Source organism: Drosophila santomea, chromosome 3R (genome assembly GCF_016746245.2).
Source record: "Drosophila santomea strain STO CAGO 1482 chromosome 3R, Prin_Dsan_1.1, whole genome shotgun sequence".
Taxonomy (NCBI): Eukaryota; Metazoa; Arthropoda; class Insecta; order Diptera; family Drosophilidae; genus Drosophila; species Drosophila santomea.
In genome coordinates this window covers 28,376,567-28,390,854 of record NC_053019.2, presented here as the reverse complement: position 1 = coordinate 28,390,854, position 14,288 = coordinate 28,376,567, and the positions used below count along the sequence as shown (strand labels likewise).

Here is a 14,288-nt window from a genome sequence, read left to right as displayed (position 1 = left end):
CCAAATAGTAATTTTAACTTAAAAACAAATAAATTTTTAAATTTTTAACGTAGTCGCAAGCCGCCTCGTGCTTGCGTGCTTTGGCCACACTGCGCCGCCAACGGAATTCCGGCATTTCTCTTGACGTGCGCAAACGGTCACACTGGCGGACTTGCAACGAAAATTATTTATATTTCGCTTCTTCGCACGCAAAAATTGGTCAAAATAAACAAAGGTTAATGTGCTGCTGGTATATAACGGTTCAGTGGTCAGTCCGCCGGACCGCCGAATCCGCGTAACGGTAATTACTGCTTGTGCCGTTCCGATAAACGGCGCTAATTAAAAGTGGATGCTGCAGTGGCCATCAAATCAACAAAAAAGCCAACCGAAAACGCAGGCTTCACTAATCGCGTAAAGCCAACATAATTTCCTCTGGGAAATAACCGCCGGTTATTTTGTTTCCCGATTGAAGGTAAACGCAAAAAGATCCCGTAAATAAACAACAGTTAAACGCTGCACTGCAATTAAAACGGAACGGCAAGCGCAGCGGAGGACATAAAATCGGTGGCAAGAAGAAGAGCGCTGCCAGAAAGCGCCCTTTGAAGGGTTAATGAAGGGGAATTAGTGGCAAACTGAAGTGCGGAGTGCTAAAAAGACGTGCTCCTGGCAAAAGTGATCGAGGATCAGCAAGAAACTAAGAAGCGGCAGGTGCTTGGCGCTTTGAAACGAGACAACACGACGCTGGGATTCCACGGTAGAGTTGCCAACCTGAAAAAGAAACGGGGTTGCCGTTCGTTGCGCCGAAAGTGTTTACCTGGGTTTCGAGAGCCAGTTGCCTTAAAGACGCGAATTTTATAAGGATCCTGATCCTGGCCACGAGATGACTTGGTGAGTAGTTGAGGAGGACTGACCTACAGGATGCCAGATACTCATTTGGCACCCTTCCCAACCCTCAGGAACTCAAACTTCAGGCGGTCGCAGGCCGGATAACCGGCAGAAAGCCCAAGCCCACCGAGCATAGCCTACTTAGCCCCACAGTTGGTCACCAGAGGATCCAGAGGATTAGTGTCCACCTCTCTGGGGACATCACAACCAAACCCACTTCTTTACCAGCGTCGAGATCTCCTGCGCGGGATTGGCGACGCCGCTACAACCGAATTTCTTGCCCCACGCCGTTGAAGAAAAGCTGCCACCATTCGGAAGAAGAACACCTCGAATATGACCCACAATCTTGGTATGGCGCCATATCGATTGCCGGGTCCAGCGGGCGGACTTTGTCCGCCCGACTTTAAGCCGCCGCCTCCTACGGACATCATCTCGGCGCCGAGCAATCCGAAGAAGCGGCGGAAAACCTCAAGTGCCGCAAACTCCGCTGCAGCGGTGGCTGCGGCTGCTGCTGCAGCAGCTGCTGCGAATTCCATGCAACAGCAGCAGGCGCCACCGACACCGCAGGATCTGCTGCCACCTCCGCCAATGGGAGGCTTCGGAGACACCATTATTGCCTCGAATCCATTCGACGACAGTCCCCAGGTGTCGGCGATGTCCAGCTCAGCGGCCGCGGCGATGGCGGCCATGAATCAGATGGGCGGCGGACCAGGAGGCGGTCACTTTGGCGGCGGTGGACCGGGCCAGCACCCGCACTGGGAAGATCGCATGGGCATGGGTGGTGGACCTCCTCCCCCGCCTCACATGCATCCCCATATGCACCCGCATCATCCAGGCGGACCCATGGGTCATCCACATGGTCCCCATCCGCACATGGGTGGTCCGCCTCCAATGCGAGGCATGAGCCCCATGCACCCCCACCAAATGGGACCGGGACCAGGCGTCGGACTGCCGCCGCATATGAATCACGGAAGGCCAGGAGGACCGGGTGGACCCGTCCCAATGGGCAGTCCCATGGGTGGAATGGCTGGCATGGGCGGCATGAGTCCAATGGGCGGAATGGGAGGCCCCAGCATATCACCCCATCACATGGGAATGGGCGGTCTGTCGCCCATGGGAGGCGGTCCCAACGGACCCAATCCGCGAGCCATGCAAGGTTCACCAATGGGCGGTCCGGGCCAGAACTCGCCAATGAACTCACTGCCCATGGGCTCTCCGATGGGCAATCCAATTGGCAGCCCGTTGGGCCCTCCCTCGGGTCCGGGCCCTGGAAATCCCGGCAACACCGGCGGACCACAGCAGCAGCAACAACAACAACCTCCGCAGCCACCGATGAACAACGGGCAGATGGGTCCTCCTCCTCTGCACAGTCCGCTCGGCAACGGACCCACGGGTCATGGCAGTCACATGCCTGGAGGACCCATTCCAGGGCCAGGACCTGGGCCCGGCGGCCTGGTAGGACCCGGTGGCATCTCCCCCGCGCACGGCAACAACCCGGGTGGTCCTGGGAACAACCTGCTCGGCGGGAATCCCGGCGGCGGCAACAGCAACAACGGAAGCAATACAAGTAACGCCAGCAACAACAATCAAAATCCTCACCTCTCGCCAGCAGCCGGACGCCTGGGAGTGCCGACGTCGATGCAGTCGAATGGACCTTCGGTATCTTCGGTAGCTTCCTCATCGGTTCCCTCGCCCGCCACGCCCACGCTCACGCCCACATCGACGGCCACGTCCATGTCCACGTCAGTGCCTACATCCTCGCCAGCGCCGCCCGCCATGTCACCGCATCACTCGCTAAACAGCGCTGGCCCGAGTCCGGGCATGCCCAACTCCGGACCCAGTCCGCTGCAGTCACCAGCCGGTCCCAATGGCCCGAATAACAACAACAGCAATAACAACAACGGACCCATGATGGGCCAGATGAACCCGAACGCAGTTCCTATGCAGCACCAGCAGCACATGGGCGGCGGCCCACCTGGCCACGGGCCCGGACCAATGCCCGGAATGGGCATGAATCAAATGCTGCCACCGCAGCAACCCTCGCATCTCGGTCCCCCGCATCCGAATATGATGAACCACCCGCATCATCCGCACCATCATCCTGGCGGACCACCGCCGCACATGATGGGCGGACCCGGAATGCACGGCGGTCCCGGTGGAATGCCTCCTCATATGGGCGGAGGACCTAATCCGCACATGATGGGCGGTCCGCACGGGAACGCGGGTCCACACATGGGTCACGGCCACATGGGTGGAGTACCTGGTCCAGGACCCGGACCTGGCGGCATGAACGGACCCCCGCATCCGCACATGTCCCCGCACCACGGACACCCGCATCACCACCACAACCCGATGGGCGGACCAGGTCCAAATATGTTCGGCGGTGGTGGAGGAGGACCCATGGGTCCCGGTGGACCGATGGGCAACATGGGGCCCATGGGTGGTGGCCCGATGGGCGGCCCAATGGGTGTAGGTCCCAAGCCGATGACAATGGGCGGCGGAAAGATGTACCCGCCGGGTCAGCCAATGGTCTTCAATCCGCAGAACCCGAATGCGCCGCCCATATATCCGTGTGGCATGTGCCACAAGGAGGTGAACGACAACGACGAAGCCGTGTTCTGTGAATCCGGTTGTAACTTTTTCTTTCACAGGTAGGTCACAAAAGATTTAAAATGTTAAGTAAAAACAATATAATTGAAATATCTAGAAAGTATATTTAGTTTATTTCTTACCTTATTCGAAACATGTTTTGTCCCGAAAATGTATCTAAGTTTATAGCAATTCCATTAGCAATCAGTCTTATCACTACTAGCTCAAAATAATCCGGGGAATTACCTTTAATTCATATATGAATCTTGTCAGTCAGGTGGTCTTAACTCCAGTCATGCCGTCGACTAATTTCACCTTTCATTTTACAGAACCTGTGTTGGCCTGACAGAGGCGGCCTTCCAAATGCTCAACAAGGAGGTGTTTGCCGAGTGGTGCTGCGACAAGTGCGTGTCTTCCAAGCATATTCCCATGGTCAAGTTCAAGTGTTGAAGCGGCACGGATTTAAAATCAGCAAAACGTATCGATCAACCAACCCAGCCACCAGCAAAAGCGAAAGCAACAGCTACTACAGCACCAGCTAGCACCCACTCACTGTATAAAATATCCAAGCATTAACTCTATCTTAAATGTAAGACTTAAGCTGCTCAATAGTCAAGACCCCGACCGATCCTGAGACCCACCAGTCCCCAACCCGGCAACTAAGCCCCGTGGCCAGTATGCGACCCACTAAAGTGCCGGAGCAGTGTTGTGAATTTTAGCTCCGGGCTTCCTGGCTAGCCCGCGGCGAGCTCCTGAAACAAATAAGCAAAGCAAACCTTAACGAAAAGTGTAAACGAAATATGTTAATTGTAATATAATTGTAATTTGTGTGTGCGTCTGCAAGTGGAGTAATCAAACAGGCCAACGCCGCAACAAGAAATCGGAAACACAGCTGAGAAACACTCTAGTTTGTATTATAAAAAGAGATTGGATAAAACTAAATAGCCAGCTCAGGCGGGATGATGATGCACATCTCCGATCGAATACCGCCCGCCTGGCAAGAATTTCGCATAAAACACAACCACAACAGACAACCACTCGTAACTATATAAACATATATCTAATGACATATTCAACACATTTGGAGATGAGTATAGAAATTGTAACGAAATGAAATTATCATTGTGAAATTGCTGCAAACTGCATGAGTGTGTTATTTGTTATTACGAATCTATATTATTTTTATACTTCTGTGCGTTTACATTTTAAATATTTAATACGGAGAAGCGTTTCGAACGATTGAAAGAACTCCATCGTCGGATACATTTTACACAAATATATTCAACATAGTCGGAATCGGAGAATGTATAATAAGGAATCGATTGCGAACAAAAGCACAAGAAATTATAAATTCATGCGAGAAAGAAGATAAACTTGTAATTTAAGACGAGTGTGGAAGACGCAGCGAAAATAAACGATTCAAGAGAAAGAAATTTGTAAAAATAGGAAAACAAGAAGTACTCTAGGTTACTGCAACTATAAGTTATTTATAATTAAATAAAATACCATATAAAATAAAGTAAGTTCTAGTTATGAAGCAATTTCTCTTTGGAGGTACGGTTCTCACGAGGTTGCAATCAGTAAAAAAAATTTAAGTGTCCTACGTTTAAAGCACCTGCCAAATAAACGCCTTCAGGTCGGGTTGCATTGCATATACATGTATTTTTAATATTTTGTTTCCATACTTAAGCTAAATGCACAGGCTAAATGGGGATAATAAACATATGCGATACATTCCGGAGGATGCATCGCTGGGCCACATAAACTTTTTGGAAACGGGCAGTAGCACATGCCGAATTGTGGACAGGGACAGTCACTTAAAGGTACGAATTATTTTTTGATTAGGTGTAACTTTCTGTTTCGTAGTTCATATTACGTTGACAGCACGCAAAAACCAAACGAGGTTCCTGCATGGCTCGCTGTCTTATCCGATGGCCGCCGTTATGAGCTCCGCTACGTCCTGATCTGTGCTGCGCACCGTCAGATTAAGCGTGACGCCCTCTGAAAGCGCCAGCTTGGCCCGCACGAGAATCTCTGCGCCGCCTCTGAAGGTTCCTGTAATGGGGGAAGGAGTTTACTATTCATCCTACAACTCAAAGCGAAGAATCCCTACCTGAACAGAGCAACGTATGCAGGTGCGTACCCTCAGGTACATTTTCAGAGAGGTTTGCAGCGCCCAGCCCCAAAATCTTGACTATAGTGTTGACGGCTTCCTGCAAGGTGGTCACTGCCGATAGCACAAAGGTATCCTCGGCTTGTAGCCATTCTGCAAAAATATAGTATTACTAATCATTGTATGGACCTTATCTCTTTTCTGTGGCACCTTCTGTGTCAGCTGCATCCCATGACACTTGGAAATTGTTCTTTCTGGTTTTCTGTATCTGATCGGCAACTGTCAGCTCCAAATCCTCTAGCATGTACTCGTCGTCATAGCCCTCATCTGAGTCCGGCTCGCCGGTGTTGGGATCGCAGTCCTTGACCACAAATCGCAAAGTGGCACCAAAGGTGGCTAAAATGAGGATATATGTTAAATCAGACATTAATGGCAAAAAATTTGTGGGAGAAATAATAAACTTACCGATGGAACTGGCGGTGTCGGGCGGGAATTCTACGATGACAAATGTGGTCTGCAGATCGTTGTAGGGTAACTTGGGACATGGAATGACCGCTCTGGCTGTGAATCCTTCCGGCAGCGTGAGCTCCACCCGCACATTTTCCAGAATTTGGTCGGATAGCGTATTCAAGCAATCGAATTGGAAGACCACGTGCTGGCCGAATATGTGTTTGATGCATTGCACCGTGTACTCCGTTTCGCTTTCGGTTAACTGAATGGGAGCTGTGCTGCGATGGATGGGGCCCAGCACCTGGATGCCTGGCAGCTGTGCCAGACGTGCGGCACTCTCCTCCTCCCGCGTGATTTTCGGCGGCCGTGGAGCACTGCTGGTAACTAGCATTACATCGTTGGCAATCACCGGCTTAACTATGGCCGCCTTGGGCACAATGGAAATATCAAAGCGTGTGTCCAGATCGCCATTCAGATGATCGACCAGCGATTTCTCCAGCAGAGCCAGAGAACAATTCTCCCTCTCGATGATGTAGTTCTTGTACAGCTCTGGCCTTTCTGAGTTAAGAATGCTAAGGTAGTAGGTGGCGCGGTCACGCACCTCGTCGTCCGGATCCATCTGGCAACGACCCAGCAGTACGAGAATATTGCTTAACAAGGCTGGGCAAGATGCTCCGAACTGAGCCATGGCCGTGACTGCGGCTGCTCGCACAATAGGGCTCTCCAAGATGACGCGGTTGTAGATAAAGCGTATGTACTTGGAGGGTGTGGCCGCGAAGGGTCCCTCCTTGCCCAGCAGGTGAAGAATCCTCACCGCCAGTGAAACGTGTTCGCAATCCTCGATGAACTCACACAGATGCGACAAACCGGACTCCTTGGCGTCCGCATTTTCCTCGATGATCGTGATGATGGTGTCAACTATGGAGGTCTTGTACTCAAGGCCACCCTCTTCGCGCAGCATACCGCTAAGGAAGTTCATCAGCACTGTGTGCTTGCGCGGATACTTGGTACACAGAGCGCAAATGGCCTGCACGACCACCACCTTGAACTCATCAGAAATCTCGGCCACAAACGTGGAGATCTGCTTCATCAGACGCTCCACCGAGGATTCAGCGCCGGTCTTCAACAGCGTAGTTATGGCCAGAGTGGCCACCGATCGGTTAGAATCCGTGATGAGACCTTCCAGGTCCAAATTACAGGTGGTCACCGCCGCCGGGTGCGTCATGGCCACCTTGTTGAGTGTGCGCACAGCCGCAAAGCGCAACGTTGCCTTCGGCGAGCTGCAGAATAGCTGGAGGATGGAGAACGCCGGCGATAGCATTCGCGGATTGGTGTTCTTGAGGTTGACAATAGCGTGAGCCGCCTCGTAGATGACCATCTCGCTCTTGTGGCGCAGACAGGACTCGATGAACGTAAACAAGGGCGAATCGGACAGCTCTTCAGAGGGAATGTCCTCCTCCTCGATCAGCTTACAGGCAATGCGAATCTGGGGGATGGAAAACGAATTTAGTGAGATTTCGTATGTTTCATATAGAACAATTTAGGGTACAAACTCTACTTACCAGCATGCAAACGGCATAGGGACTCTTCAGAGAGCCTCTGGTCAGCTTGTTGACCAACTTGGAGACAGCCAACCGATCCGACTTGCGGATGTGGTAGAGCAGACCCAACGCGTGGTACTGCACCATAATATTGTCGCTGTTCAAGGCCTCCTGGGCTTCGTTTGCCCACCGCTTGACTACGTCGCCGGCAGTGCTGGCCAATCTCAAGGAACTGACCAATGCGGCACAAGAAACCGCCGCGTTTTTGTCGACAATGCACTGCTTCATGTAGCGCTCCACGGCCTGCAGCATGGTGTTATCCGTGATGCTGCACAAGGCCCGGATGGCGGCGGCCCTGTACAGGTCCTCCTTGCCGGTCATATCCTTCGTTAGCGAGCTGGTCACGATGATGACGTCCTCGGCAATGGAGCTCAGCTCCTTGATGCCCAGGTAAACCATACGCCGCAGCACCACATCCTTAGATTGGAAGAGCTTCGTCATCGCGAAAAAGCAGTCGGTGGCCTCACGGGCCACAAGCTGCTCACCCTGATTGATCAGGTACAGGATTTTGGTCAGGATGTGGATGCACTTCCTTGGGTTCACCGGCGTCTCATTGAAGGTGCGCGTCTCCTGAAGCACCGACGTTTTTTCCAGGTTCTGGTACGCATTGCTCGGTCCTGCTGGCGGATGGCCGCGTTGTTTTTTGTGCGAAGCAAGGGAAAAATAGTTCATTTTCTCAATCAATTTGGGGAAAACTCGATTTTTCTCGACTTTGTCGGGTTAGTGGGTGTGTGAGTGTGTGTCTGTGCCAGCGGAGCACCTTCCAGCAACTAGGTTGTCTTCGATTGGCTTTGCTGGCCGGCGGATTACTTGGCTCCAGATGTTAGGGTGCTACTTACCGTCCTCCTCCTCATCCTTGTCGCGGCGGAACGAACCCATTGTCTTGGAACTTTCGGTTAAATCGTGGGTAAAACAATTGAAATGGTTTTTTTGGCTGCGCTTACACGTCACTCAGCGGTGCCCAGTTGGTTCATCTGTTATCGATGTGAAAACATCAGTGAAGTATCGATAGCACCGATGTTGTTCTTATCTTCAAAAGTAAACTTGTTTCCTGCGTTTGTTGGGATTATATTTTTGGCTATTGTTCTTATTATAACTGAAAGTTTTCATCGCCGTATTCGGCATCGGAACCATTAAGTTTTTATATATATTGTCTTGGCTTTTTAGTTTTGTCTGCAGTAATTAAAAAATGAACCAGCGGTGGTTCACTTACTGGTTCGATTATGCATATCGATAACTTATCGATTATGAATAGGCGGATATAGTTAAGCTTTGAATTTGCTACAAGTTGATTTATTCATGACAATGCCAGAAAATGATCAAAATATAATATATTAAGTGCTATTTAAATTTTCGCAATTTTTGTTTATTATTTTGCGTTTTCTATGAACATCTGAAAATAGAGTTGGAAAGTCTGCTTAATTTAGGAACATATATTGGTGTGAGGATTGATTTTAAGTCAGTATGATGGCTTTTGATTTTAACTAACATTTTGTATTTAATTCTTGCTGATCTAATCAATTTGAGTTTTATTTTTTACTTGCTGGTGATGAAAGTTTCAGAAGTCAGATCGATAGACCACATATGCATTAATTAATCGGATAAGCCCTAATTAATCGAATATAGATCCTGATTACAAAATGGACGCCAGCTTTTTTGTCAGCTCTAGTTTGTGTTTACCAATTAATTACGACTTTGAATTGTGTTTACTTAATTTATGCGTGCATAGGCACCACCAATTAGCGAAAACAAGAAACCCATTATATTGAATTGTCAATTTCCGGCGCGCTGCAAGTGCCGTTAATTGCATTTTGCATGCCGCGGGGAAATTCCGGCGCACGAAGAAACAGCTTCATTGCGTGTCCACCAGGCGAGGACCTCCGCTAAAACGCCAAAAAAGAAAGAACCCGAAAAGATCGAGACACCTACAGCATGAATTTATGGCCAGGCGATAAGCGCCGGCCAGGAGGAAAATCTGCCTGGTGCCCAAAATTGGACAAGGAACGTGTGCGTCGGACGAGCGGAGAATTTAGTAGCTGTCAAAGGCATCAGCTGTGGCCCCTGGAAACACCTACGAAGCCACGAAGTCCCCAATGCTTGCCAAATCCCAAGTTGAAGCCAAGTCGGAGCCAACCTGAGGCCAAAGTCGGAGCAAAAGTTGAGGCGTCGGCGCACGCAAGGAGTGAGCCACAGGTGAGTTTCGGGCTGGATGCCAGCCAACAGTAGAACTCCAATTTGTGGAACGCTCCCTCACTGTGTCTCCAAACGCCATTCATTCTGGGGCCTCTTTTGTAGGCTATATACCGTTATTAATAGTTTTTCTTGTATAATAAGGCAGGGTTGGTTCTGATTTTTAAACAGCCTAATTGATTACCAACACATGTACATATATTAGTAATAATGTTGATGAGCAGTACCAAGAGCTACTGGCACATACTCTCGGATTCTCCTTGTCTCGCATCGAACCTCGACTGTAATCCGCAGTTAGCTTTGCGTGCAAATGGCAAGGAATGCGGGCGGGGATCGGATACTCAGGGTTCGGTGCTTCGCTCGGATGGAAGTAGAGATCCCGATCCGCTGGTGGCCTGTGACTCCATAAGGCTGATGCTGTCAGTTGCTCTTGGCCGACCGACCATTGGCAACTTTATTGCCGGTTGGTGTGTGTGTGGGCCAACCTGCATACCGATCATAAGTACGAATATGAATCTCTAAGCACTTGCATTCGTTAGTGCGCCTGGTGCGAAAGATGCAAAACGGTTGCAAGTTCGGATTCCAGGTCGGAACCTCCCCCCATCCTGGGCCAAGAACTTCACCGGTGTGCTAACAAGATGGCAACACATGAAATTAGACTGCACCGATGCACGTCCAGCGATAGAAGAAGAACGAACTGATCGTGCCCAGAAAACGGGCAACGGCAGGAACAACAGACTAATTAACATATTCAAATATTTGTCGCATTGTTTCGCCAGTTTCCCAGCTCCATCTGGCAGTTCCCCTCCTTCGGCTGCCGGGTTTATTGAAAAGCCATTTTACGGTTTCATGCTTGAAAGTCATTGCCAAGTGACCACGCCCCATCATCTCGAGCCCAGCACCCTGGACCGGAGTGGTGCATCTTCCCTGACTGGTTGTGCATCGCAGACCCCTTGGCGCTATTTTTATCGCATTTTAAAAGGCTATTTGTAGTGGTTCCACCAGGAAGTGGCATAAATTCGCAGCGCATAATGGTTGTGAATAAATTATTTTGCCACAGCTTCCTCTCGCCCATTGATTGGCTGATAAGAGCCATCCTCCGACTGCGGTCTCATTCACTGCAATGGCCAACAGTAGAATCCAAGGAGGAAAACCAAACCCGAAACAGATGCTGCGTACAATGCACTGGTTACGTAATCACTTACTGCGATTCTTGTCCTGCAACGTGAGAGAGGGCAGCCGCCGGCCTTCCTTGTGCACTCCAGCAATTTTCACGCACGCCCCCAACCGGCAGACCATCCACTTCTTCTCGGCCTCTGTTTCTCCTCTTCAAGATGCGGCTAGGCCAAAACCAAGCCCATAAAAAAAAGGGTAAGGAACACAGCATGCGGAAAGCAAAAGTCCCACAGTCCGTTAGGCGGAAACGAAGGTGAAGAACAGAAAGCCAACTAAAAGAGCTGGCTTTAATTAAATTTAAAGGGGCTAAGTTTGGATGCCTAGGCCTTGCGATTATTGCAGGAGCGTTAAGGTAGATTTATTTGGATACCTCGAAAGAGAATCGGATATATAGTCTTCTTAAGCACTTCATTAGTTTTGAGGGATGATTGCTTATTGGCAGTATTAGGCCATAATATGTGGCTTGTTTCTTTTAAATGGCTTTGGAGTTTTAGGATGCTTTCTCTGCCTATTTTTCAACATTCTTTTTACCCTATTAACCCAGTCAAAAGATTGGAGCTAACTGCTAACACCTATCGTTTAACGACTTTACCGTAATAAAAAATATGACCATGGCCATTATGCAGAATGCCATAAAGCAAAACATAACATTTGCTTAACATTTTCTAAGGCTACAAACTCGATTATGGGTCGTTAAGATCAAAGATATAAACATGTGCTAATCATCTTTATGAAAGGCAGGCAGTTGGGCATTTTCCATTTGGGCGATCAAAGTTCAGCTGCTGGACAGAAGTGAAGTGACCCTTGTGGTAACTGCAATTGCCCAAGATTCCAGAGATATATTGCAATTATTAATTGTTTTTCCGCCAGTCTCCAACGGTACTGAACCATTTCACTAATTTTAAATGGGTTTCCACCGCCGACTGCCGCAATCGGCTGTCTACCTTGGGTTTGCATCGTTCCTGGTCAATGTCCTTACCCATTTCGGTTTTCAGTTTTGTTTGAAAGCGGCTAGGTAAGCATGCGCATTGCGCACGACGCGTCAGTTCCTCCAGCTCCTCCAGTTCCTCCAGTTCCTCCAGTTTCTCCAGTTCCTCTGAGTTGGCCCAACCAGCCAGCCAGATGTTATCCCGGTAGTGACCCCAGAGCAGGGCCATAAATTCTCACAGTATTGCCTACTACACGCCTGCGCCTCCGCAAATGTTCCAATTTGTATTTTTGCACAAATTGTTGTGGCCGCCGTGGAATCTTCAGCTTCTCCTGGTGATCTTGGGGTTGGCTGCCTCGCTTGTTTGTTTTCGGCTGCATTTAATTTAATTTCGCCTGCCCAATTGGGCTGAACCGCAATTAGAGACAAATGTTTTCGGCTGCATTCCATTGGCTACTTAGCCCCATGTTCGTGGCAATTAGCATTAGCCTGTGGGATATATTCGGGGATATGGGCGTGTGTTTTCTGGGGCGGGGAAAGTTATCTCCCCGACCAGTTTCCCACACGTTTGTTTTTTGTTTGCTTAATTAGGTGAAAACTGGCTAACAGGGACAGCTGTTTGGCTGCCATGCCGGGCAATTGCTAATGAGCAGGACAAGCTGAAGGAGTTGGAGTTGGCGAAATGAAAAGTAACAAGCCACCGTCCTCGCTTTCAGGCTGTTGCCACTTTGGTATCGGAAAATGGAAAATGGTAAACGGGAAAACGGGAAAACGTTTGCCACTCGTCGCTTCAAGTGCTAACTTCCAACATTGTCAGTCTGTCTTAATGCCCTGGCAGGAAGGCTGGGCATTTTGATAGTGAGGAAAACTTTATATTTCTAAAACTCTGTACATATATATATTATAGTATAATGTGCCCCATCTATCAATTTATAAACCTACAAAAAGTTGTTATCCTATTCTATCCTATTTAATTTTTGGCTGGGAAGAGTATTTGAGAATATCAACTGGGAGATTTCTTTTCATTTCCTCCCCGACTTCTCCTTCGATTCCCTGACTCGTAGTGGAGGCGAAATTTGGCGATGCCCATTGCCATGGCAAGTGCATAATTTTTCAATCAAAGCGAGCAGCTGTAAAGCAAACAAAAGCAGAGGCCAAGAGGCAGAAATCGTGAGCAGGCCAACATGGCCAGAAAAGAAAACCCGAATGGGAAAAGGAAGTGCTGCAAACGAGATCTTCAGCTCATCCAATCCCATCCGAGGCCCAATCCCAATCCCAATCCCAATCCCAATGCAAGTCCAACGCCAAGCTAAATGGCAATGGCATTTAAATGCAAATGTCTACGAAGCGTGAGGGTGTTCAATGCGAACTTTATGTATGGAAATTGGCAAAATGCGAGCAAGCGTTTTCCTCAATGGTCAAAGTGTCAAAGTGGCATTGGGTGTAGGTGTCGCCACGCCATTGTCTCTGGAATTTCCGCCCATTCTGGCCGGGCTCTGGGCCATCTCAATCCAGGCCGGGCCAAAGTCAAGCTGCTAATTAAAAGCCATTGCTAACAGTCAACGACTTAATGGCCAAGCATTTGCATAGCTGTCAACGCCAATAAGCCCACACTTGGCCACGTTCTCTATGCTTGCTCTAAGGTGAGAAAAACCAAAAGCAAAAAGCTCACGCGGCGACGTTCCGGATCGACTGGACAACGCCTGTTCTGCTGCGGCATCGCTATACCTCCAACTCCATCTCCAACTACATCTGGGAACTCCATAGCCGTGTCCAAGCCAAATACGCACCAGAACCGGCCATAAAAATTGTCAACGCGTGGCTTCGATGGTTTACCCTAAGCCTTTTCAGGGGTATATTCACTATGAAGACCTTTGTTGTCGATATATAGGAAACTAAACCAGATCTTCAGTTCACGCACTTCCAACTATTTTGTTGGATTTTCTTTTACACGGAGACGCATACTTTTCAGTACTGCGAACTGCAGTTTTCGTTTCATCAGACTTTAAAATTACATTTAGCCTTATGGCACAGCATACACCATTCGGATACGGCAGCATTTTTCAATTAACTGCAGCTTAATAGGGGCGTTTTATTCAACGTGGGGCACGACGCACATGCGTTCCCAACACCTCGCCAGTGACAGTGGGACGCGGCGGATGACATTCATGCCATGAAGATGGAGACGAGGCCCGACTGTGGAGACCGTGGAAGACATCTTCATTCGTAAAGGTGGCCGGCACACGTCTCGAGCGACACTCGGGTTTTCGCACATTTTAATTTCAACGTGATCATGATTAATCGACACTGCAGTGGCTCAGAATTTTTGATGTGGCCCACTATATTGTAGAGAGAACGGCTGTAATGGCGTGCGTAG

The 14,288-nt window shown here is 49.2% G+C and overlaps 2 protein-coding genes across 4 annotated transcripts; one reads left to right on the top strand and one right to left on the bottom strand.

Annotated features, from left to right (window-relative positions):
* The first annotated feature begins 108 nt into the window (after nucleotides 1-108).
* On the top strand, nucleotides 109-5,105 carry LOC120451426 (protein pygopus). The gene is made up of 3 exons (XM_039635100.1): nucleotides 109-867; nucleotides 936-3,515; nucleotides 3,783-5,105. Exons 2-3 carry the CDS (start codon nucleotides 1,198-1,200, stop codon nucleotides 3,901-3,903), a joined length of 2,439 nt encoding a protein of 812 aa, XP_039491034.1. The 5' UTR covers nucleotides 109-867; nucleotides 936-1,197; the 3' UTR covers nucleotides 3,904-5,105.
* On the bottom strand, nucleotides 5,091-8,604 carry LOC120451424 (coatomer subunit gamma). 3 transcript variants are annotated; one of them, XM_039635098.1, is made up of 6 exons: nucleotides 8,457-8,604; nucleotides 7,579-8,237; nucleotides 6,032-7,502; nucleotides 5,777-5,962; nucleotides 5,567-5,719; nucleotides 5,091-5,508 (listed from the first exon to the last, which is right to left on the bottom strand). In XM_039635098.1, exons 1-6 carry the CDS (start codon nucleotides 8,494-8,496, stop codon nucleotides 5,378-5,380), a joined length of 2,640 nt encoding a protein of 879 aa, XP_039491032.1. In that variant the 5' UTR covers nucleotides 8,497-8,604; the 3' UTR covers nucleotides 5,091-5,377. The 3 variants fall into 3 exon arrangements, with proteins under 3 accessions (XP_039491032.1, XP_039491033.1, XP_039491031.1); XM_039635099.1 differs by having other exon boundaries at nucleotides 7,579-8,234; XM_039635097.1 differs by lacking the exon at nucleotides 8,457-8,604 and having other exon boundaries at nucleotides 7,579-8,304.
* Between the last annotated feature and the right edge of the window lie 5,684 nt (nucleotides 8,605-14,288).